At 38.3% G+C, this 26755-nt stretch overlaps 2 protein-coding genes across 2 annotated transcripts; both read right to left on the bottom strand.

The window, feature by feature from the left end:
* Nucleotides 1-1074: 1074 nt before the first annotated feature.
* On the bottom strand, nt 1075-20104 carry LOC129514788 (WW domain-binding protein 11-like). The gene is made up of 13 exons (XM_055333494.1): nt 20072-20104; nt 15375-15486; nt 14877-14908; nt 13943-14036; nt 10674-10870; nt 9257-9390; nt 8533-8723; nt 7733-7936; nt 5022-5123; nt 4299-4592; nt 3229-3312; nt 3094-3192; nt 1075-2037 (listed from the first exon to the last, which is right to left on the bottom strand). Exons 2-13 carry the CDS (start codon nt 15436-15438, stop codon nt 1604-1606), a joined length of 1929 nt encoding a protein of 642 aa, XP_055189469.1. The 5' UTR covers nt 15439-15486; nt 20072-20104; the 3' UTR covers nt 1075-1603.
* A 135-nt stretch (nt 20105-20239) lies between these two features.
* LOC129514793 (single-pass membrane and coiled-coil domain-containing protein 3-like) lies at nt 20240-20944 on the bottom strand. The gene is given in 2 exon segments (XM_055333500.1): nt 20240-20689; nt 20692-20944. Coding segments are annotated over 2 exon segments (672 nt in total). The 3' UTR covers nt 20240-20270.
* Nucleotides 20945-26755: the final 5811 nt, after the last annotated feature.

Raw genomic sequence — 26755 nt, 5'->3', positions numbered from 1 at the left:
AGCATCTGCCTTCACCCTGGGATCAAGCCCCACCTCGGGCTCCCTGCTCACAAAGGAGCCTGCTTCCCCCTCTCCCTCTGCTACTCCCCCTGCTTGCGCTTTCACAGTCCCAAATAGAATCTTAAAAAAAGAAAAAATCCAAAATGACCTATAGACTGGTTTGACAACTTGCTTTAATCTGAAAGAGTAATTTCCAAGAAAAGTTTCATACACAAAGGATCTCAGAAGAGAAATCTAAAAATCCATCAAGGAATCACTTGCAAGAAAATAAAAGCCTTATCATATTATTGTACTATTTTTTTTAGGATACTACCAATTTTTGATGACATGGGATTCATGTGACAGGTATTTAAGATACAAAGTAAGAATAGGTATGTCTAAGTCTAAACTCAATGCACACATTGTCTCACTGTGCGTGTGTATCTTTGTTCATAAAATATTCATACTTTGGGCCACTGGCTAATTCACACAACTCCTTTAGCTTCAATACTCTCATCTGTAAGATGGAGAAAATATCTGTGAAAATTATTAGGATTACTGGCTAGCTGAACTAGCTATTAAAGCACTTTTTAAAGAAAATTATATCAATGTAAATTAACAATATTGAGCATTCTTCATTTTGTCTTTTAATAATAAAAGCTCATAAAACTGACAAATTCAATAAAATAATAGTAGTCACCTTCTCTAGCTATCTAATAATTTAGACACAGTTTAAAAGAAGCTTTTCCCATCACTAAGCTAACAAAGCTCTGGAAAAGTAAATAATCCTTGAGAAGATTCATGTTCTATACAGTAAATAACCTTTCAATTTCTCCAAAGCCAGTATAATCCCGAAGGAAAATAATTCTTTTCTTTATCCCTTAAAATTTAAAACTTAGTTTTAACAATATTTTCAATAAGATTCTTATTCTGTACCAGCAATGGCAGTTCCTTAAAACAGAGATTTTTAAATCCTTGCTTCTTTACTGCCCCTAACACAGATACCATATTTATATATCATCAGTAACACAGAGGATATCTTGGTGTAGAACATTTATTTATCTATTCCACGAAACACTCAAAGTTTAGGTCAGTGGGAAATAATTTTAATCAAAGAATTGTACATTTTCTTCCCACATATCTTGCTTTGTATTAGGAAATGACATTGCGATCCATTTCACTAAAATATTACAAAATATTTACAAGAAAATATTAAAATAACTCAAACACAAAAGGCAAGATGGGGTAAAATAAACTGTTTTTTTTCAGAAATCTCTACTCCAGTGCCCACTGCACACAAGAAGAGAATCAAAACAAATAAGTAACAAGATCCCCTCGATCACAAGTTTCCAAAAAATTGGAGAAGGGGAACAAACTGGATGAAAACGGTGGTATGAAAGGGAATGGATGTTAGCAGCACTGCTTCAATAACCAATTTATTCTAAATGAAATAATCCTCTCTTATATGCAATAAATTCTGAACAAGGCTAAACTTTAGGATATTCCTTGAACTGAAATTTAAAAATACCCTGACAGTGAAAGTCGCTCTTTCACTAAGTTTAGTAAAAGCCTCTTTCCCCACCAACCTCTGGTATGAACAGAAACACTCTGGCATTAAGAGGTGTCACAGTAGCCCTTCCATCTCTTTCATGAAAGCTTCATAAACATCATCCTTGGTCTGAACGGAGACAGGAACAGATGGACCAGATTTGGGAGCTGCTTTGGCAAGAGGCACAGCAGAATCATCCTCTGACTTTCTTTGGGGAGCAGCAGCAGCCTCTTTATTCTCCCGACGTACCCTTAATGCCGTGGGCACGAATCGAGTAATCTTTGCCTTGAGATTAGTGATCTGTGGCTTGGCACTGATGATTGCTGTGGCTTTCTTCTCAATGGTGGCTGCGCTTGTATCATCCGCCTTGGGTCGCTGAATCAAGTTGGGTGGAGCACTTAAAACCCCCGGGGTGGGCAAGGGAGCTGGTGGGAAAAGCCCAGGTGGGGCAGGTCCAAGTGGAGGCACCAAAGGTGGGCGCATCATGCCAGGACGAGGTGGAGGGATGCCTAAATGAAGGAGAAAACAGGCAGGTGAACACCATGAAGAAAATCAAATCTGCAATTTTGGGTAAATGACAGTGGTGTTGTCTGAACCATCAAAGGACTTGAATTCTTTTCCATTGGTGGTAACATACCATGATTAGTTACATTCATGTCCTTTGATGTTTAAAATTTCATTTCCTGGCCATTGGGTTACCTTTTTCAGGGGAGGAATGGTGTGGAAATCAGTAAATAATGCATGAGAATGTAACTCCCAACCTTGGCCTTGATAACATGTCTAGTATACAGCTAGAGTAGAGTCTTGGGCTTTCAGAGTTGAAATCATACTTGAAACCAGTTAGTGTTGTCGACTTTGTATTGTAAGACAGTACATTACTCAGAGAGGAAGAAAACCTAAGTACAGGGGTATAGACTGAAAGTGAATACTATTTCACAATAAAGTACTCCTTACTATCAAAATCTATTCCTGAGCATCATAGTTTCAGCTTGTTTTCTGTAAATTGCCCATGTTTAAAAAATTGTCAGCGCCACTTTTAAGACTGAATAAAAATGCCAAATTTCATGGAACCTAAGATACTATTGCTTATATAGACTCATAATTATTCCAGATACCATGGAGAGTCCAAGCTGGGGAGCTTCAAAGGAGGCCTTCACATTAGACTGGGACAGTGTAATAAACCAGAAATACACTGGTACACTATGATAAAAGCACATGGAAATGTGCCTTGTAATTTCAAACTTTAAGTTGGTACATATAGTTAAGAAATATATGGAAATACATGGAATCACTTTACAATTGCCCCCCACCCCCACAAAACACACTACTCAAATGGAGAATTTAATCCCAAGTGGTCTCTGGCTGGGAAAAGCCCCTCACAGGACAAGGAGAATCCAGTGCAAATACTCTGTGGAAGAACTCAACTTCAACCCAGGCCAAAAGCTGTTAAAAAACATCATTTTAGGATACGCTTTGACTTCAGGATATTGAGATGTGAAAATATGTCTTAGAGCAAATGAAATATATAATAGTTAAATTTTTGTAGTAGAAATTAAAAGCTTCACCTGGAGGTGCAGGGGGAGGTAGCCTTGGTGGGGGTCCCTGAGGAGGAGGGCCAGGAGGAAGACCTGGAGGTGGAGCCGGGGGAGGGCCAGGGGGTCGGCCTGGAGGTGGAGCCGGGGGAGGGCCAGGGGGTCGGCCTGGTGGTGGGCCTGGAGGCAAAAGTCGGGGTAAAGGCCCTCGGAGTCCTGGCATTCCAGGGGGCCTCAGGAATGGAGGAGCTCCTGAAAAGAGAAAAATGACAAACTAATGTAAGAGAAATACATACCAAGTCGTAACTGGTATAAAGATAACTCGAATGTGGTCTGACTTAGCATTTTAACTTGAAATCAGGTAACTTCAAAAACTGATCAAAACACAGGTGGAAAAAGAATTCACTCAACAAATATCTGAGCACCAGAGATAGAGTGCTAAACTTGTTATGGATCATTTCTCTTTATTTCCCAGTACTGATAAAAAATATAGCTTTTTTAAAGCACAGCTCTGCTGGGCTAGAAATTGAACAAAGAGGAAAATATTTTTAAGTGGGTTCAAAAATAAGCTGAAAATGGAATACAAAGCAGAATGCGTTAAGCATTCCCCCTGAAACACAGGAAGATATGTAGGCAAGGATGACAGAAGATGACACAGGAGAGGTAATGTGCTTTGCACCACCAATCAAAAAGGGATGAACTCAAGCGAAGAAAACCTAACTGGCCAACTGTAGGATGAAGGACTATAAAATCATAAATTGCCAAGTTCAAACTTCAAAACAAACTTCTCATTCTTGTATGCCAAAGATTATATTAATACTGATCCCTTTTGTCTCTAAAGACTGACTTCCAACAATTCCCAACCAAGGAAGGATGCCTGATGGTATTTACTGTACCCTAATCTCATTAGCTATCAATTTTGAATTGGGTCAACTTGTCATTAAAAATAACAGTACTAAAGAAACCCCCAGGTTCAATACTCCTGTTTCTGCCTGCTAACCTCAGAGCTACAGAACCCTGCAAAGAGAAGAGCTTTGGAGGAAAAGAGGGCTGTCAGAACTACTATGAACTGTGAACAGTGGTATAGGAATAAGTAAATTGTACTATCCTTTATCTCCTAGCGACTTATACTAGGAAAAACAAAACATCACTACTAATATATATTTTCGGAATGACTTCGTCACTCTAATCACAGGTAGACTTAGTTAATTATTCACAATATATCAGTGTTTACTTACCTGGAGGTGGTCCAGGAGGAAGGCCAGTAGGTGGTCCAGGTGGCCGTAAAGGTGGAGCAGGTGGTGGTCCAAGAGGAGGTGGTCCTGGCATGGGAGGTGCTTGTATCTGAGAAGGAGGAACAGACTGTGGGGGAGCTTGGTGCTGTGAAGAAGTAGTAGATGTGCCGTCAGAAAGAGATCCCTCTTTATGCTGTTTCTGTGATTGCTTTTCTGCTTCAGAATCATCAGAATCATCTTCGTCATCATCCTCTGAAAATTCTTCTACTTCTCGTCCTTTCTCAGGGATTTTCTGACCTAGAAGAAATTTTAAACCAGGTGAAATGGAGTTGATTCATTTTCTACAGCCTGCAAAATAGCAAAGCCTGCAGACACATGCTCAATCAAGTGCTTTTTAAAAATTAACAAGTAACTAGCCTTCTTTAATAAACTACTTAGACGTGAAGGAATCAAGATAGTATTCTACTCATCTATGCTACTGGAGCAGTGAAACAAGCCTGGGCTTTAGAACAAGACAGACCTGGATTTAAATGCCAGTTTAACCACTTACTAGCTGGGTAACTTTGGGCAGCTTAGTCTCCAAATGTCTCCAAACCTTAACTTTTAAAAACAAGGATTTATTACTTACTTCAGAGTTGTTGAGACACTAAATAGGAAAATGTATGTAAAGGAAGTGGCAGGAGGAAATACCCAAAAGGTGATTTCACTCTTCTTTCCCTGTCTTACCTGCCATTTGAAGCATCATGGCTTGAAGAGGAGTCAGCTCCTTCATGTTCTTCTTTTTCTTCCTTGATTTTCCAGGCATATCTGCAAATCTTACACTCAGACCTAAGGGGTAGAGGGAGAGAATAGGGTGGATTAGAACAACAAAACTCAGCAAATGTTTCCTATATAATGTGATAAAGCACTAGATAGGATGCTGCTCACTATTTGGCAGAAGTTAAGTATAGAAAACAGTCATAAAAAGAAAGTATAAGAAGTGCCAACTGGTGGTAAACATGTTATTGTGATTTAAAATCTATAAATTTCAAAAACTTAAAGAATACTATTAACATCTTTATGCCAGTAAAACTGAACACCCAGATAACAGACATTTCTTTAAAAAAATAAAAATTATAAAAATTGGCCACAGAAGTGGTAAGACTACAACATATAAAACTGAAATGGTAGTTAAAAATCTATTTTTAACCTGGCCCAAATAATTTTATAAAGAAGTTCAGCCAAACATTAAATTACAGAAATTTCCTATAAAAGGGAACAGAAAAGATGGAATGCAATCCAGAACATATGAAGCTAGCACAACCTTGATACCAAAACTAACCAATTGTAAAATACAACTGACCATTGAACACAGGTTTGAACGGAGTGGGTACTTGCACAGTGGATTTTTTGTGATACGGTATAGTACTGAGAGTGTATTTTCCTTAAAAATTCTCTACCTTACTTTATTGTAAGAATGTAGTATATAATACATGCAACAACAAAACGTGTATTAATTGATTATTCATGTTATCAGTAAAAAATCTGGTCAACAATAGGCTATTAGTAGGCTAACTGTGGCGGACTCAAAGTTATACACAGATTTTTGATTGTGCAGAGGGTCGGTGTTCCTAACCCCCATGTTGTTCAAGGGCCAATTTTATAACCACATTGAATCCAACAGTGCTTTAAAAGAAACACATCATAAACATATAGGGTTGGTCCGAGAAATGCAAAATAAGGTTGAACATTAGAAAAGCCATGAATAGAATTCATTACAGTACACAACTTAAAATCCCTAACATCTCAACAGGCACTTATAAAATATTTATAATAAAAATTCTTAGCAAACTTGGAATAGAAAGCACCTTTTTAACCTGACAAATCAGGCTATCCACTAGACACTATTAAATTAAACATCATGCTAAATGGTACGAAATTAGGAGCAGTCTTAGTTGGTAAACATTTACAAAGTTCCGTGTGGGCAGGGCTTTAGTTTTATCTATTTTGTATCGTTGGTCTAGGAAAATTCCTTACATATAGTAAAAACTCAAATTTTAGTTGAATGTCAAATCACAGGATAGCCACTTTCAGCACACATCCATTGATAAGTATGTAAAAGTAAAACAAGTTGGCAGAAAAAAAGAAAAATGAGGCAAAGGATCACACGATTCCAGAGAAAAATGAAGCTGCTGTGGCTCTAAGAACTCCGTACTTTCTAGTACTAGCTCCTATATAAGTCGTCTATAATTTTCGTTATGAGCTCCATCCACCCCTTTTAAGACAGCTTTTTGGTTTGCAACCACGATTCTTATGAAATATCAAAGACTTGTCATCACTTCAAATACGAACATCAGTAGTATTACAAATACATAAATATGCTGTTGTAGACTACAAAAACAATTTTGCTTTTATTTATTTTTAAAAGATCTTATTTATTTTAGAGAGAGAGCAAGCACATGTGAGCGCTTGCATGTGTGAACAGGCGGCTGGCCTTGATCCCACAATCCTGAGATCATGACCTGGGCTGAAATTAAGAGTCAGATGCTTAACCCACTGAGCCATGCAGGTCCTCTGACAAAAATAATTTTAAAAGAAACTCAAAGACTGCAGAGGTGTGGCAGATTATACATTTTATATTGCTCAGTATCTATCATGATGCTTAAACTTATCTTGATGAATGCCTTAACTACTTTTTAAAAGTACACATAACTCAGTTTGATTTTATAATAATCAAATGGACATATATCATATATTATGGGTACTTCCATTAAATCATGAGTCTACCTGGAGGTGTACCAGAATTATAATGATGGTCTGGTTGATGTGAGACGAAATGAACACAGAAATTTAAATGGCTCCAGATAAAAACATTTAAGTAGGGGGAATCCCTGGATGGCTCAGCGATTTAGCACCTGCCTTTGGCCCAGGGCGTGATCCTGGAGTCCCAGGATCAAGTCCCACATTGGGTTCCCTGCATGGAGCCTGCTTCTCCCTCTGCCTGTATCTCTGCCCCCCCCCCTCTCTCTCTCTCTCTCTCTCTCTGTCTCTCATGAATAAATAAATAAAACCTTAAAAAAATATTTAAGCAGACTTACCAAAAAAACCCCAATGATATGAATATGGCTTTCTCAATCAAAATAGTTACATGGTTATTCTTTTGTTCCTATACAGACCCACAAGAGCCCATCTGTATGCTGTTGAATAGCTCTTTTTCTCTCACAGTGAACTTTATTACATAGACTTCTTTATCACATACTCTGCTTAACTTTTTTCCCCTCACAAATGTCCACTGAGGACTATGTATCATGAACTTTTGAGTTTTTTGATATAAAGATGAATAAAACTATGACCCTTCTTTTCAAGGTGCTCACAATTACTTTCACAGATACACTAATAAATCAGGACCTTCATCTTGTCTGCTACTATCAATACCATGAACTTTCATTTGCACATACCTGACTTCTTTTCTTCATTGTTGTCTCTCTCGTTATCATCACGGTGCACAAATTTATCCCCTTCACTTTCTCCATCTGACCTGTCAGTGTCGCTGTCATCAGTGCTGTCATCAGTACTGTCATCATGCTTATCTTGATCCATGTCCCCAGGATATCCGTCATCTTCACTGGTGCTGGAAACATCATCATCATGACCCCGTTGAGCTGAAAAGGGAGAAGGGAGCAGGAAACATGTAAGATGACTGGATCCTCCACTTCATGGTTTCCAAAGCACAGAAAACTGTGCTAACTCAGAATAGCTTCATTATTTAAAATGACTCTGTATGTAATAGTTCTTCATATAGTCTGACAATATTTCCGTTTGGTAATAGTTTTAAAATCTTTTTTGATAATGTAAAATATTTTTTAAAAAGTTTAAATTTGAAAACAAATTCTACTTAGAAACTGGTACACACACACACACACACACACACACACACACACACACACACACACCAGTGACTATATACAACTATGCTCTGGTATGATAGCAATAAAACTGAAAAGGAAACAGGTATCCAAGGCTTAAGGAATCTCAAAAAAAAAAGCCTAATTTAAAACACAATAAATATTTCTGTACTTCCTAATGTGTGTTGGTTTTTCTTGGGTAAATTCTATGATTTATCCATCTGTTAGTAAGTATATGTAATCATGATTTATCTCCTAAGTTCTGAGGATGGTGAACAAGATGTTAAACAGGACCAACATAAAAAAATGACAGTGGAAAAGCTGCAAGAGCAAAAGGAACAGTCACTCCTTACCAAGTTCTGGGCTATATAACATGTCTTCATCCCGCCTGCGAGGGGGAAGATCTAGGGCAAAGACCACTTTACGGCCATACGTTTGCAAGACTTGAGGAGGTGGTGGACCAGGGGGAGGACCAGGAGGTTTTCTACCAGGGGGCAAACGTGGCACACCATGTCCAAGTATAGAAACTGCCCGTGTTGGAGGTCTGTAAAGAAAATTTTACAGGGTGGGGGGTGAATGGGTGACGGGCACTGAAGGAGACACTTGACGGGATGAGCACTGGGTGTTATTCTGTATGTTGGTAAATCGAACACCAATAAAAATTAATTTATTAAAAAAAATAAAATAAAATTTTTTTAAAAAAGAAAATTTTACAGTAATCACATTAATATTTATTTCTTCTTCTAAAATATTTTCAAGGGATTTCTTTTTTTTTAATTTTTTTTTATTTTATGACAGTCACAGAGAGAGAAAGAGAGAGGCAGAGACACAGGCAGAGGGAGAAGCAGACTTCATGCACTGGGAGCCCGATATGGGATTCGATCCCGGGTCTCCAGGATCATGCCCTGGGCCAAAGGCAGGCGCCAAACTTCAAGGGATTTCTTACCTCACATTTAATCAAGTAAGGCACTGCTTACATTCCCATTGCCTTTTAATTCCCACTGCAATAATTTTGGCAGTGGACAGTCAAAAGGTACTTTTAATAAATATTATTTAATTATGCTACTGCTTCCTCACCCATAGGCTGAGGTCTTTTTAAGGATGGAGCGTGGCTGGGCACCAGGAAGTGAAATGTCCTGGATCAAGATGTTGGAAGGAGCATGTGGCATATCTGGCAAGGGAATACTCTCCACTTCCACATGCTGAGCATTCTGAAACAGAGAAAAATCTTTCAATAGTATAAGAGCAACCCACAAACTCAACAGTTAAAATTCAGTATCTGCTGTTTCATAACCTGGATTTGCTTTCTACCTAACATTAAGTATCAGGAAAAACAAGAATATAAGTGTTTGTCAACATTTCCAAAGTCTGTTGATGAATGGAAAGAATCTCTATCACCTTTAAAAGAAACAAAACTCAGCTGTTTTTCTCCCTTATTATTAACTTATCCTTTTGGGTTATGGTTAACTGTTAAAAGTATCTAGCACCGGGATCCCTGGGTGGCGCAGCGGTTTGGCGCCTGCCTTTGGCCCAGGGCGTGATCCTGGAGACCCGGGATCTAATCCCACGTCGGGCTCCCGGTGCATGGAGCCTGCTTCTCCCTCTGCCTAGGTCTCTGCCTCTCTCTCTCTCTCTCTCTCTGTGTGTGTGTGTGTGACTATCATAAATAAATAAAAATTAAAAAAAGTATCTAGCACCAAAGCCATCCTTTTAAATATTCTGTATGATAAATAACACTATCAATAAACTTATAAATACTATATATCCAATGGTAGAGCTTGGGTTTCTAAAATTAGTCTTTGTTGGATTTCTGCCACATACTAGATGTACGACTAAGCAAGTTCCTTGGTTTCCTTATCTGTAAAAGGGGACCTATACTACCTGCTTTGCAAAAATTATACCATTTGGGTTTTTTACATTTTTGAGACAAAACTCCCAGTGAAATTAAATTCTGAGTTTTGACAAATGCGTCTAGTTCACATTTCTTCTCAATCATCCCTAACACTATCCCAAAGCAACCACCGTTACAAACGCTTTCATTCATAGATTAATTCTGCTGGTCCTACAATTTCATACAAATGGAATCCTAACTATGATAGAAATTCAACATGCTTTGAGATTTATCCATTAAATTTTTTTCTTAATTCCTGTTGTTTTGAGTATCAGTAGAGCATTTCTTTATATTGCTGAGTACATTCAATTTTATAAATATTCTAGGTTGTTTATTCATTTTCCTATTAATGGACATCTGGGCTATTTCCAGTTTTTGGCTATTACTATACTGGCAGATGGATTAATTTCTCTTGTATAAATATACATCACTAAGATTGGTTGGTTCATGAGATAGTTTTACAAGAAATTGCCATGATGAAGTTTATATGATAGGAAATTGCCAAGAGGAAGAAGTCCATCATGACCAATTCTCCCATTAACAATTTAAAAAGCAAATCTAAATATAACATTTTAGTTTACCTCTCTAGAGAAACTTGATTACCTTGACAGCATCAAAATATTGGCTAAGTTGAGCCCTCTTCTGTTCATATTCCACTTCTAGCTTTCTCAATTCTTCGTAAATGTCCGGATTCTCTTTTTCATAGAGTCGTAGAATACGTTCAAAGGTTTCACGCAGCTTTTTACGCTTGACTTTCAGCACCTTCCCATTTAACTGTGGTTGCTGCACTGGGTTGAACTCTGAAAGAAAAGAGCAGATACTGAGATTCAAAACAAAGAGTCACTTCGTTTAGGTATCAACTAGCTATATCACTTAATAAAATCTCCTTTACGATTTTACTTATTTATTCATGAGAGACACAGAGAGAGAGGCAGAGACATAGGCAGGAAGAGAAGCAGGCTCTATGCAGAGGGCCCAACGTGGGACTCAATCCCAGGTCTCCAGAATCACGCTCTGGGCTGAAGGCAGTGCTAAACCGCTAAGCCACCCAGGCTGCCCCATAAAATCTCCTTATATGATAAAGCATTTTTAAAAAAAATTTTTTTATTTATTTATGATAGTCACAGAGAGAGAGAGAGAGAGAGAGAGAGAGAGAGAGAGGCAGAGACACAGGCAGAGGGAGAAGCAGGCTCCATGCACCGGAAGCCCGACATGGGATTCGATCCCGGGTCTCCAGGATCGCGCCCTGGGCCAAAGGCAGGCGCCAAACCGCTGCGCCACCCAGGGATCCCTATGATAAAGCTTTTAACAGGGATTTATATCTTAAATTTTATTAAATTAAATTTTATTTAATAAAATTTAAAATTTTATTAAAAAGAAGTGTAATAGGTATTTTTTTTTAAATTACACCCCTTTAAGATAGCCATTAATTTTACTTTCTTTTCTAAGTCTAATGTCATCCTAATTAGTTGATTTTCATCATTACTGTAAATTTTTATGTAATAAAAATTACATAAAAATAAATTTTTATTTATGCTAACAACTTGCTATAGTATAGTGAGGCTTCAGCCAGACAGATTAATTATGTCACTTAATTCTGAGATCTTAGGCACTTGAATTCTCTTATGTTTAGCTTCTTCATCTGGAAAATGTGGACATCAACTACTCACAACAAAGCTTTGATGACTAAGTGATCACAAAATATCCTGTGGTGTTTAGCTTGCAGCTTAATTATTTTTATAACAGACTGATATTGTCTAACTACCATATAATTCCTTCTCTTTCCATGTGTTCAACAGGGAGCTTAATTTCAGGTCTTTTACCCCAAAAAGGATTATTAGCACAAGACTCCTGAGCTTGCCTGGTCAATTATACGTGCCTCCCTCTGTTGTCCTCACCAGTGACTGACTCAGAGATCAACTGGCACATGATTCAAGTTGAAACCAGATCATTCTCTGAGACTTTGTGAAAGTGAGAGTGTGACGCTCCTTTACAGGAGGGATAAAATAAACCTAGAGTTATAACCTTGTCTCCCACCAGTTCCAAGCACATATTCTTACTTCCCATCCCAAGCAGTTCATTAGCAATATGCTGAATGAAGCTAACAAGAGAGTAGACCAGGCAGATGAACCGTCTCAATAACCATACCTGTGTTTTCTAGGAAGGCTTCCCTCTGGGATTTCCCAATTATGGGAGTCAATCTATGTATTTCTTCTGCCTAAACTAGTTTGCACTGAGCCCTCAACAGTATTCCCTTCTCCCTTTTCCTTTTTTTTTAAACAGATAACAAGTTTAATTATCTTCTTCCCTAAATCCTTTTAACCTAGGTGATTTATTCAGAAGAGAATAGTCTTACAACATACACTATTCTTGGTGTGATTAATGAAAGTGTTGAATGCCTGAGTTTTAATCCCAGTTTGCTACTTCCTAATAGCGTGACATTGAGAAAAGTATACAATCTCTCTGTGCCTGAGTTTCCTCATCCATAAAATAGGTTAATACACCTACCTGAAAGTTGTTTTAAGGATTAAATAGCATATGGAAAAAACTGGTGCATAGCAAAATAAGAGCTCAATAAACCTCCATTACTACTATTATCTCCTTTTAAAACCACATAAATCAATCTGAATTTAATAGGTCATTTCATGTCTTGACACTCTAGGGATAACAATTGCCCACAGTAATATTTAAACCAGAGGCAACAAATGGGATCAGTTAGAGCTGAACTGGGAAAGATTTGGGATCAAGCAATCTGATCCAGAACTAATTATTAAATAAATTTTAATTTAGCCCAGGCTAAATGCACAAGCTACGTTACATTATTAAAGGAACCTCTAATACCATAACCCCACATAACTGGACTTTTTTATTTTTAAAGATTATTTATTTATTTGATGGGGGAGGGGGCACAAGCTGGGGGAGCAGCAGGCAGAGGCAGAGGGAGAAGCAGGCTCCCTGCTGAGCAGAGAGCTCATTATGGGGTCCACTCCCAGGACCCTGGGATCATGACCCGAGCCAAAAGCAGATGCTTAACCCATTGAGCCACTCAGGCACCCCTGGATTTTTTTTTTTTTCAACCCATTTAATGTATTATTGAGATCCACTGTACCTTTTTCACCTACTATCTGATCTTTGGCAAACCACTTAAACTGAGTACCTTTGAAAACAAATCTTGTCAAGATCATTTCATTATGCAAAAAAAAGGAGCAGGATGCAAAACAATTAAAAATCTCATGTTCTAATATTAAAAATATTAGACGGGTTGCAATAAAATTTCCTATGGGAACATCACACAGAGAATTCTGAAGCAACTTGGAGGCAAGGATTATCTTGTGTGATTCCAGTTATGACAAAAAGTAGTGATACTGAAGATGTATGTGAAGAAATTAAGTAAAATCATTCAAAAAAATGTGAAAAAATGAGATATCCTAACGATATATATGATATTCTATAAAATTAGATTTTAAGTAGTTCACGATTCTTCTACCACCTTACTTAGTGGGTCAAGTGTCTTATCTTCTCACTGGAAAAAACGGGGAACTGATAAATTCATGGTAGCCTAATATTTAGATTTACATGGTAGTTGCCAACATTAAAAAAATTAAAAACTCCAGATTTCAGTCTTCTCTCAACAACTAGTTCAAGCTAAATAACAGCATCCATCTTACTCCAGAGGAGATCCCCAGTGTGCAACTGCTCCCCATCATTCCATTGTTTTTCTGATGCTAAAACTAAACCCAAAGTGACAAATGTCATCATGCTTTTCTGTTTTTCTTGTATCTGTGCTGCTTTACTCATTACCTGTTTGCCTGCCTCTGTGTATCAGACTATACCTCTGCTCTAAAATCTAGCCTTTTAAAATAAACTCTTACCCATTTCATCCAATTTCTCCATGTCCTGGATAATCTGTTTGGGATCCTTCATCTTCAAAACTGCAGCTCGTACTATCATGCGCTGTTTTTTGTTCTTAGGAAAAAAAAAAAGAGCACTGTGTTAAAAAAATTGGACCTTCCTGAAATTCTACTTCAATTTGCATCAAGAATCTATTTAAATTGAGTTGAACTTCTTGATTTCTGGTCACTTGTTTCAACCACCATAACAAAGCCATGTCATTTTTGGCTCTCAAAAAAACGTTTCAACTTTAGACAAAAAGATAATCACTATTTAGTACATGTGCTTTCTAAGGCAAAGAGTTCTTTTAATTTTGTGAGATCTTTAGCAATTACTTAAAAAATTTAAGATTTTTTTGGGCTAAATTCTAAAACTATATATACTAGAGAAAAGTTTTACAGGATTTGATGCTAACCACGGCAATAGGAAAAGTTCAATTAAAAACTATTAAAAATCTGTATTCTTTCAGGTATTAAAGAATGACACTATAAAGCAAATACTGTCTTATTCTGGGAAAACACTTTGCCACAAACTCAATAGGTACATAATAAGGAAAATGAACCCACAAAGCTACTCAGAATCACATTTATTTTCACTCACTAAATCAGTAGCTTTTAACAAAGTAGTATGCTTTAATAGCGCAAAAAAAAATCCTTTCAAAGATATCTATTTAACTCAGTGGGAAAGATAATAAAATATACAATATTAGGATATCATGAGCTTATCTGTAAAGTTATTTCAGTTCAGTTTCCAAGTACAGTATTTTGCCTTAGTAAATTTTATTGTTTGTTATAAGAAGCATAAAGTATCTTTTCTGACAAATAATTGTAAATGTTGTTTTGAAATCCACTAATCCCAAATAATAAGATGTGCGAAACGTCACTTAGGGGTAATAGGATGCTTCTGAAATCATACCTTCTTTAATTCTCTCTTCCGTGCTTCTTTTCCTTGAGAGAGACAGAGAAAATATAAAACTTTCAAATCCTGAACACTAGCATTTTCTCTAATTTAATACAAATAATAATTAATGTGGGAGGCTATCCTGTGCATTGCAGTGTATTTAGCAGCATCTATGGTCTCTACCCACTAGATGCCAATAGCAACCTTTAATTATATCAACCAAAATCTTAAGAGATTTTTTGCTTTAAGTTTCTCAACACTAGTCTGTCCAAAATTTCAAATACAAAAAGAAAGTTTCAAGCCAATTATACTTGGCAAGTCAATCAAATTAAAAGTATGAGTATTAATTTTTTTGCATGTTTAAAGGTTTCATCATGTGCCTACAACACTGGATAACTTTATACAACTGACTCCTAGCAATGCTGATTTTATAATTAAGACATAATAGATTCTCCAGTGCTTGCAATTTTTATCACTCCTCTTCTTTATCATTCCACACCAATGGACACTTACGGGCTTGGTCTGTGGGGTTCATAAATTTTCCACTCTTGGTGGATGATGTAGATCTCCGTCCCATGTTGACAACTTATATGGTTTACCTGGCTCATTAAAAACAAAAAAAACCCTGCAAAGACAAAGACAGAGTTTATTCTTCTGATAATTACAAAATATCTTCCTTCTTATATTACAAAATTTCTTTCTACCAATCTCTTGAAAAGTAACATTCCTTTTGTTTTTTTTAAAGGTTTTATTTATTTATTTATTCATGAGACACAAAGAGAGAGAGACAGAGACATAGGCAGAGGAAGAAGCAGGCTCCCTGGGGGAGCCTGATGCAGGGACTTGATCCCAGGACCCGGGGGGATCACGCCTTGAGCCAAAGGCAGATGCTCAACCACTAAGCCACCCATGTGTCCTAAAAAGTAACACTCCTTTGATTGTTAACTTTTTTTAATGGATCATGGACTAATTCTGAAATCGAAAAAAAAAAAATCACGAACCGCTTTAATATAGGATAAACCTATATGAATATGAATATATAGATGAATATGAAATGCCATTAGTCCTTTTCCTACACCCTCCCCTTGATTTTATGTAGGGTGAAAGAGGAATAAAAAGGGAATGGGGTAATGATCTGGGTTCAACAACAAATGTCTCCCTTGTCTCTCCCCATGGAGAGAGAGATCTAATCTAATTCAGATTTAGTTCTAATTCACATGTAATTTTTGACTCACAAGAGCAAACAACAATGTAACTAAGAGTGCAAATATTAAAAATGAAAGTATTACACGAAGAAGTGTCCAAAAACGTCAAGACATGAACTATTCTACTAGCACCTACTTGACTCCTGACTTCTATTTTTTTTTTTTATGGTAACCGAAAGGGATGACTGTGTTTGAGTCATGACTTACTCTTTTCCAATAATAAAGTTGACAAATTCACCCCCTTTAAAGTAGACTTTTAAAGGGTGTGAAAGGGACGATCATGACGTCAATTTTTCCAGTAGCCCACACAATTAATCATAATACCCTCCCTTCTTCCTTGAAGATTTTGTCAGAAAAGTTCATTAGTTAACGCCTCTTTCAGCAAGTCCTCAAATGCCTTCATTTCTGCTAAATGCTCCAGAGCTGTTCCAGTGGCAACTAACTGACCCTGTCCAGGGTTTCCTTCTCAGAAAAAGTGGGAGAAGGTGAGAAGGCAGGCGGAAACAAGCAAAATTAATATAAATACGGCCTCTCTTCTTCTTCTTTCTTCTTCTTCTCTTTTCTTCTTCTTCTCCTTCTTCTTCTTCTTCTTCTCTTTTCTTCTTCTTCTTCTTCTTCCTTCTTCTTCTTCTTCTTCTCTTTTCTTCTTCTTCTTCTTCTTCTTCTTCCTTCTTCTTCTTCCTTCTTCTTCTTCTTCTTCTTCTTCTTCTTCTTCTTTCTTCTTCTTCTTCTTCTTCTTCTTCTTCTTCTTCTTCTTCTTCTTCTTCTTCTTCTTCTTCTTCTTCTTCTTCTTCTTCTTTTTTTTTTTTTTGATGGCCTGTGATCTTCCTTGCTGTCCTCTCTCAATTCCCCTCGGGCTACCGTTCTGACCCTCCTCTCCCACAGGTGAAACAAAAAAACGGGTGGGAATTAGAAGAATTTCTACAGGAGACAATGCAGCCCTAGTCTGCACAAACCGCTTTTTGTCTAAAAGAGAAACGATAAGGAAATCGCGCCACAGAACCGTGGCGGGGCGGGGGGAACCCCTATACTGAACCGAAGAGGCCGGGGTTCAAGCGGGACTGGGCCCAGGTCCACCCAGAGAGACAACGGCACCAGCACCTGCCAAAACCATAGGGACGGGTGATCCTGACTCGAGGTCCACGAAGGCGTCAAATCTAAAGCAACCCGGGGTCCCTGGGTGGCGCAGCGGTTTGGCGCCTGCCTTTGGCCCGGGGCGCGATCCTGGAGACCCGGGATCGAGTCCCGCGTCGGGCTCCCGGTGCGTGGAGCCTGCTTCTCCCTCTGCCTGGGTCTCTGCCTCTCTCTCTCTCTCTCTCTCTCTCTCTGTGACTATCATAAATAAATAAAAAAAAAATTAAAGCAACCCGCCAACGGGCCGGCAAGAGAGGCGCTAAGCGACTCACGCTAGAAGCCGCACCGCTCGGGCTCCAGGATCCCCCGGCCCGGCCCGGGAGACCCACACCGCGGAGGGGAAGAACCGGGCAGAGGGGCCTGGGGTCCCCGAGGCAGCCGCAGGGCCCGGGGCCGAGACGGGAAAGAAAGATGGAGAAACGGAGTGAGACAACCCTGCACACTCACACTTCTGCTGGGTCCCTGGGACTGCGAGAAGCGGGGAGGGAACGATTCTCGGCCTCTTCTACTTCGTAGGGGCCTTCCCCTCAGCCATCTTAAAACCCCCCAGCCCCCCAGCCACCGCCATCTTGAAACTTCGCGCCCCTCCGCCATCCCTACCTCACTTCCTATTCCTAAGGATCCAGGATCTTAGCGTTTCTCGCTAAGGAACCAAGACCCCCAGGACCAGAGTCTCTTCTGCTCCGCATCACACCGTATTGGTTGATTCTGTGCTAAGGGCCCGCCCTCATGGCGCAGAACCGCAGTGATTGACACTTCTTTAGACCAATAGAAAGAAAAACCTAGCGGGTCGGGCAGGTGATTGGCTGATGAGAGGACTACTTGGCCTCTCCGACCCAGACGGTTGGACTTAACTTCCGGAAGCTCTTGTTACCGCTGTGCGGGATACCGGCCTTTTCGGGCCGGGGTGCTGTTTTGCAGTCAGTCGGCTGGACTTGTTGGTTTTTGGGTTTTTTTTTTTTTTTTTTTTTTTGTCTTTTCATGATGTAAGCAAGCGCGGTCTCTTGAGAGTGTCTGTCTGAAAACGGATCCCTGAGTAACGTTTGCTAGTGTGCCTGTTGCGCTTTGCTACCATCACGGCCGTTCCCAAGTGTATAGGCACGACAGATCGTTTGTAGACCTGAGCGAATGAGTCATCAGTGCCCGTGTGAAAGTCCCAGATTGTTCGTGAACGATAGATTAATCTACAATAAGGGTTTTTGTTTGTTTGTTTGTTTTTTTATTATTATTTTTTTTGAGGTGGAAATGGGATACGTGTGCAGGTTTTAGATTTATGAGCGACGAGGCTGATGGGTCCTGGCGTCTGCCTTTCGGTCTTCACACCAGCTAGGAGTCCTTTATGATATCACTGTACCTGTGTGCGGATTATCACTTAGGTGCAGTCATCGTCCTCTTCCTTCTGTCCACGACTCTTACCCACCCCCCCTTCCCCTTAAGGGTAAGTTTAAACACTTAACAAATTTGACTCCTAAGAGATACCCTTTGTTATCGCTGATCTTAATATCCCTTATAGGAAAATATGGGAGGCCGAGGTCAGTTCTTAAGTACCCATTATAAACACTCCAAACTACCGAAGGAGATAACACGTTGGTTTTTAACAGCAGAATATTTACGTGGTGCACTTAAACGTTTGTAATCAGCTCCTTACCTACACTAGCCTTTGTCTTAGCAAATTCTTGATTTGGTTTTAGGCCGAATCTTGAGTCCCAGAAAGAGCAATAACATGGTCTTGCAGTTTAGTAGAAGTTGTAAGTTAGGTAATAAAAAATAAATAAAATAAAAATCAAACTTAATTTTGAAGGTGAACTACTTTAGTTGTCCGACTAATTTTGAGAAGCAGTGACAGAAGAGAAAAATGAACAGTGCATCTGAAAAGTTGGTCTTTCATCTAGATTTTTAGTTTTTGAGACACACTGAGCTTTTAGAACTTCGAGACATTTCTTGTACTTGGATGCAAGAATCAGCTGTAACAAACACATTCTTGCACCAGCAACTTATTAATGATTTTGTAAGTAGAAGCTAAGAGTCACAATGGGAAGTTATTAGTCGGTGAAGGATTTAGAAAACACTTGTGTGTGCAGATATTAGCTGGACCATTAGGCCTCCTTAGCCTCTGGGTTTTCCTGAAATCAGGTAATTAATGAAATGGGCCACCTGAAGTTTTATGAAGCAGAAACAGCTTCCTTTATTCTGCTGTTGTAGAAAATGAAATGTCATTTTTCTGAAAACTCGTGAGGTAATAAATTACAGCTCTCCTTTAAATGGCAAATTCCTAAAAGAGTAACAACTTCTCCCTGTATCCTAAACACGTTTTATGCACGTGTAGATGGGATCTGCATGTTTGTTTTTTTTTTCAATGTCCCAGAGTGTTCAAACATTCACAATGAGGGTTATTTAATCATCGCACCACAGTTGGCCAGGGTTGATTGCAATGACAGAAACAGAACCTTTATCTTTTTAGTTTTAACTTTTATCTCTTAAAAAATCCATTCAAATTTATAAGGTGTAATTAGTAGAAGTTACAGAACCATTGTGTCCTTTTATCACTGAAGTAAATTGTTACAACCCATATGTCAGTGTCTCCTAGTTTATTAAAAATTAGCCTTAAAAACTGAGGGTCAAAATTATGGTAGTATTTCTATTTCACCCAAAGTCCACAGTTAGTGTCTAGGCAGAAGTTACTAAGTACATCCCCTTAGTACTAAATGATGTCTGAAGCTAGTGGTAGAAATAAAACTCTCCTCATTCAACTTAAATTTTAATGATTTGGGGAGTTAGAAAAGGGAAAGGTAATCCCCACACCCATAGCATTTAACCTAAAGTTGATCTGGTAGAGCAAAGTAAGAAGCATCCTGGGATATAATCTTTTACCTCTAGCACCAACCAATGTAGGCATTTGTTGTTGATACAAAACTCTGGAGTCATCTGATTTTAGCCTCTCTTAAAACATCTTTCCAAGTTGTTAACTGTATTTCTGTCCATGTTGGAAACGTCCAGAAAATGAACCTAATCAAAGGAGCAAAACACTGTATTGAGAAGTAGAAAAATATTCCAGGGGCACAGTGGCTGTTCATTTCATTTGCTGTTTCACTGTGTTGGTGACCTCAGTAATGGCATGATGATATTTTTCTGAAGCTGACTTGAATTCCACCAGATGCGTCTCGTAACTTTTAATGGCTGCTTGAAGCTGTGTTTTCTCCACTGCTCCCAGGATGGCACGGAATATCATATCTATGCCAAGGCCAAGAACAGCAACTCCTATACTACCAAGGAGAGAAGCACCAATTTGAGCTAACACAGTGACCAACTTGTTAATGATGCCAGTTGTGACATTTGAGCCTACAAGTTTAACAGCGACTGCACTGGCTGCAGAAGTAGCTTCTCCCAGGATGACTGAAATGACCTTTTGTGCTATTGCAATTTTCTCTGTTTCCTTTTCTTTAATATCTTGAAGTTTTCTGTAGAGGGTTGGCTCTAGTTTATCTTCTGGGCTTCATCAACCTTTTGCAATTCCTTTTGGATTTTCATCATGGCTTGGATGATGATACCACAGTTTTCTTTGATGGTCCCATCTCTTTTCATCTCAATGGAGGTCAGCTTGCACCCCAAGCGTATGTTTAAAACCTCAATCAGCTTATTGGTGGCATGGAAGCTATCAGATAGGCAACCAAGTAGGTGCTGGTGAAGACGGTTTACTTCTTGCCTTCTCCGTGGGTTTTCTGGATAGAAGTCACTCTGAGCCATATTTCAGATACAGTCTCTGAAAAATAAAGTCGTAAATCCTCACTAAAAATTTTGAAAAATATCTGCTGTCTGTGTGCATTTGACCATGAATCTTACTTTACAAGTGGAAAAATAGCACTGTGCTAAGGAATTCCTCAGAAAATTCAACAGGTTCTTCAAAACAGTTTTTATGAAACTTAGTTTATATAAATATGGGTAACAATGCAACCTCCTGATGCATTAATTAAGGCACTAATTTTTTTGTGGTTGAGAGAAATCCTGGATAGGAAACATATGTGTTTATCAAGCATCTGATTAATAATAAATAAATGTGATTATTTCCAAGTCATATTTAATAAGGTTTGACATAGACTGCAGTTTGATACGGTTAGCTCTTGATTACCAATACTCCTTAATTTTCCCAAACCCTAGTCACCACACTGAATAGATCTACCAGATTGATTTCTCTAATATTTGGAGATAAATTAGTAGGGCCAGAAGAATATTAAGATCTCTGAGTTTACAGGGCTATTAATATCTAATTTTGTTTATATACTGTTATCTTAATTTATAATATTCCAGTCACTCTATAGGTCTTTACAGGCAAATTATTTGTTCTCTAAGCCTGTGGACATTAAAGACAATACACATACTAGGATCTTTACAAAAAATTTTCATGTTAAGCGTATGTATTCAAAATTCTTTAGATTAAAATTCGCTTGGGGAGAGTGAGCATGGTGCAGGGGACAGTACAGTTATAACTATCTGTGGTCTCCATTTGCAAAGCTTATAACTTAAATTATTTAGACTGGCTTATAATGCATTTGGGCACGATGGAGATTAGCTAGAATTAGCCTTAGTAAGAAGATGATGCCGTTTCACGAAGGTATTAAAAAATAAGTAGCAAGAGTACACCATAGAATGAATACAACGAATCAGGTAGGAGCCTTCTTGTGTCTGTTCCACTGGCTCAGAGTAAAAAAAGCACAAGCATCTTCTGAGCTTATTTGGGTAAAAAAGTTTGAGCCCTGGTAGAACAATGTCACAATACGCATACCTTGAATAGGCTTACTATGTGCCTGGCACTTTTATTTTTAAACTCTTGGGAGAAAAGAGAAAATGAAATCTGTGTGGGAGCTGGCACATTCTCTCATAAACAACATCCTGATGAATTTGGCCCCTATCTATTCTGAGACCATGGCTGCTAGCCTAGATATGGGGACTCTCTTAAGCATGGGATGAAAGAATGAAGATATTTTTCTCTCATGAAACATGAAAATAGCCTATCCTCCAAGTCATAAAAATATAAGTTGGAAATAGGGGAAACATTTTTTTTTAAATGGATTGGAAACATAATCATTTATGTTGTTCAGTTTAGAAAAATGCCTTGGTACCCCTGATAGGATAAACCTTATCATGGTCAGAAATTCATTTTTATCTTTGATTCAGATCCAGCACACACACACACACACACACACACACACACACACATCCACGTGTTACACAAATTTCCACAAAACAGTACTTAGAACATACTTCAATTTCATTTAAAAAAATTGTTGAGGGTTTGTTAAATATTCCCCAGCTCACCTCCTTTGGGTTGCAAACTGCACAAATCTGAACTTTGATTTCTTTGTTTTTTCTTCCAGAAATTTTCTCTTCAGCTTTTTCTCTTTTTTTGACTCCTAGTTCTCAGATATTATCATGAAGTGAAAACTCCAGTTTCTGACTGAGTTTGGAAGACCATCAGCAACATTCCAATTCAGATATTTAGGTGAGAGGAGTCTTTCTTAGCCTGAGAAAGTGTAAAATATCTCTAGCAGCTATCATCTGCTCTTATCTGAAGGCATAGCTTCCAGAAAAGGTATGTGTTCTATTTGCCTAACAAAAGGAGAGATGAGCCTTCCTCCAGAATGAGGAGGTTGAATGCTTCCAAATGGTCAGTTTCTTCCCAGTTAACTCATTATTTTAACACACCTTGACAAATTAATCATAAAATAAAAAATCAGGATGCTATTTACTTGAAGAGAAAATATACCCAGATCCCACACAGATATGAAAACTCCATTTTCTCTTCCTTTTCTCCCCAGAGTTTAAATAAAATTAAACAAAACTAAATAGGTGAGATTTCTTATTTTTTTAGAATAGTAATAATGGGACTTTTCTTCCCCAAATATTAAAACATTATAAAAATAATAGTATCGTATAGGTACAAGAGTAGATGGAATCATGGAACAAGATAGTTCTGAAAACAGACCCTTCTATACATTTAATACATAATGAACATAGACTCTGAAATTGATGATAATTGAAATTATTGTTCTATAGATGTTCTTGGCATAATGGGCTAGTTTTGGGGGTGAAAATTAATTTTAAGAAGTTAGTGTAATGTCTGTAAAAAAAATGATAAAACAGCCAGAAGAAAGTGGATAATTTTCAAATGTCTATATGGAGGAGGGCTTTATAAGTTTAAACCCAAAGGAAAAAAGTCACACAAAAATTTGACTAACAAAGATTGAAGAAACCTCCCCCCTTGTAAGTAGGGCCAGCCCTAACCCAGAGGCAGCCCATCCAGGCGCCTTTCTGACATTGTAGCAACTAAAAGCATTCTGTTCACAGTAAGAAAACCATTTCCCCCCACACCCTGATTGGAATGTCCCTGAATAGGTTCATGTTGACCCTCTGTGAAATCAACCTGGATGCCTTGCGACTCCCGCGGTTCTTTTGCCTTTAGGCGGTTTCTTTCCTTTTGCCTCTAAAAGATCCCTGCAATTGCTAATCCGGGCTCTTTTCCCCCTCGGAGGCGGAGAGCCCCTTTGCGCAAATGCTCAATAAACCCTCTTGCTGATTGCATCTGCCTGTCTGGGGTCTGAGTCTCTGGGGCGTCCACCGGGACACGCTGGCACCCGTGAGCCCGGGTCCAACAAGATGACCATACCATGTAAAAAGAACTAAAAAGAAATTGGGAATGGTACACAAAAAAATGAAGTATGAATTTCTAAAGACTATTGATATCAATAAGAAAAACAGTGGTTATCTAATAGCTAAATGAGCAAACAACTCCAGACAGTAAAAGAATAGTAGCTAATTAAATTGATGAAAAGAATTCAATCAAAGATCACAAATCAAAGACCCAGCCCTTTTTCAATTATATTTTCTTTCTTTTATGCAACCAACCACGGCCTGACACATGCACTTTTATAGTCTTCTTCCCAGTTTCCAGATATCAATCTATAATTCTGTGCCAGTAACAAGTTTGAGTAAGACATCATGATGTGCTCTGAATTACTTTTCAAATCAATGAAAAAGGACTTTTATTTTTCTGAGTTGGACTTACCTTCCTAGCTCCTTTTCTCTTGGTGAAGGGCTTTGGGAAGATTCCTTATGCAAATAGATCTTCAGCAGGCCTGCCACCTGATACTTTTCCAGTACTGAATACAGTTCAAAATTATTTCCATCGCAAGGATGAGATAAATGTTAGAGAATTAGGTGGGGGAGAGGTAGGATTTGAAGGTGAAACTAATGAATTATTTTTGGACACGTGAAATTTGAAGAGCCTGGTGACGGAAACAGTTTAATAATTAAGTAACAATCTATCTAATGGACTAGACCCTTACTATGTATTAGATAGCATGCTGGGCTCTATGGAGCACACAAAAATGAAAAGGACATGGTCCCTGCTTTTATGGCATTTTTAATCTAGTTAGGTAGTCGAGACAGACTTAAAATGACATGTTGAGTTGAAAGTAAAATGTCCTTTGAAATTATAAGGTTGGTGGTTGATTTGTGCAAATTCAAATTTCAAACAACCCACAAGTTAACATGTATTAACACTAGCGCCATATGGAAACATTCAGTCATCTGGGAAGGTTAATAACTTGTACCCTTATCAAATTGTTACTCTTAAATATGTACTCGATATTTATTTATTTATTTATTTATTTATTTATTTATTTACTTACTTACTTATTTATTTATGACACAGAGAGAGGCAGAGGGAGAAGCAGGCTCCATGCGGGGAGCCCAACGGGGGACTCAATCCCAGGTCTCCAGGATCAGGCCCTAGGCTGAAGGTGGTGCTAAACCGCTGAACCACCTGGGCTGCCCTGTACTTGATATTTAATTTTTATTTATTTATGATAGTCACAGAGACAGAGAGAGAGAGAGAGAGAGAGAGAGGCAGAGACACAGGCAGAGGGAGAAGCAGGCTCCATGCACCGGGAGCCCGACGTGGGATTCGATCCCGGGTCTCCAGGATCGCGCCCTGGGCCAAAGGCAAGCGCCAAACCGCTGTGCCAACCAGGGATCCCACTATGTGTGTTTCAAAGCCAAAGACAGTTCTATTGAGTACTGTTATTTTGGGAAGCACAAAGTTACATTTCAAAAAGACGAGTTTTTGCTTTTGTAGAAATACATGGTGAATAGGTCAATGATGAAATGATACCCATGATCTCTGAGATTTGCTTCCAAAAAATCTGGGAGTGTGGAGTAGGGTTAGGGAGGAAATAAGATCAACCTGTTGTCATAATTTTTGAAGCTGGGTTCTGGGTATATGACAGTTTATTATGATCTCCACTTTTATGTATTGTTGAGCTTTTCCCATAGTGACAATTAAAGAAAGAGAGACAAAGAAAACATGTCTCAGCCTCTAATGTTTAGTCATTAGTGCTCTCTGAGGTTTTAAGCTATTCTGTGCTGTCACTATCCTCACTATCCATGTTGGGTCCAGCTATCCTGCAAAGTTCACTTATTTGGGAGTTTGGGGGTAAAGAATAGATGAAACCAGAAACTTTTCAAAAGAAAATAACAGCTACTAACTAGTTCGGAGAGTCTTCTTTAATTTAAATCAAAACCCTGGCTTTTAATTAAAAAAAAAAAACAAAAACAAAAAGTTGATAATGATGTGATGACACTCTTTCTCATATACGTTCTTCTAAAGAAGATTCCTGACCTTGCCCTCAAGGTAGATAGATAACAGTCTATTTGGAGACAGGCGACATTTAAATGTAATGTAATTTATAAGGGAGCAGAAACACCATAAATTAGTGAGTATCAGATTGCACATTTCTTTCACTGATGCTGAGTGCTTGTACTGATGTTAGAGACATAAAAAGAAATGTTACAATCCATGTAAACAGTACACAGGTGTCATTTTGTCCTTAATCCTTTCTAAATTTGCTATCTTTACCGCTTCGTCTTCCCCTCTGACTTAATCAGTCATATAAGCTGTTAATTTTCTTCTTTATCTGGTGTCTTCAGAGAAGTAAATAATTACAAGGAAGAGCCAGCAGACCCTCCTAAAAAAGCATTTTGTGACTTTATCACATTTATGGCTAGGATTGAAGATTAACATGTTTCCTCAAATACCCTTTAATCCAGAGAAACAGAATTATCATATCAATACAAGTAGAAATATCCACATTGCTTACCTTGCCGTGTTTCTGAGTTCAGTAGTCCCAGCAGTTGGTTTAGGAGCATTGTTGAAGAGCTTTCTCATCTGGTTTCATCTGGGTGTTTCCATGGAATGTGATGACTTACAGCCTTTGCTAGTCTCTGCTGGGTCCCTCTGCCTGTCTGGTTTATAGAGTACTTCTGCATTCCTAGTTCTCAGAATTCTTCTGTTTCCTATATTAATATAAAATAAGTATGTATGAAACAGTCTAATTTGAAAAACTAATAACACGGTAAAACATTTAATTTTCTGTTCTTTCATGGACGTTAATTGTTGAAAAGTGCTGTACAACTGAGCTAATTCAGTTCAGCGGAGAAGATGGCTCTTTGATTGCAGCTCTCAGCTTCTGGCATTCTGTCTTGTTAGCTATTCCAGATATT

Source organism: Nyctereutes procyonoides, unplaced genomic scaffold (genome assembly GCF_905146905.1).
Source record: "Nyctereutes procyonoides isolate TBG_1078 unplaced genomic scaffold, NYPRO_anot_genome, whole genome shotgun sequence".
Classification (NCBI taxonomy): Eukaryota; Metazoa; Chordata; class Mammalia; order Carnivora; family Canidae; genus Nyctereutes; species Nyctereutes procyonoides.
This window is presented reverse-complemented; position numbering and strand designations above follow the sequence as displayed.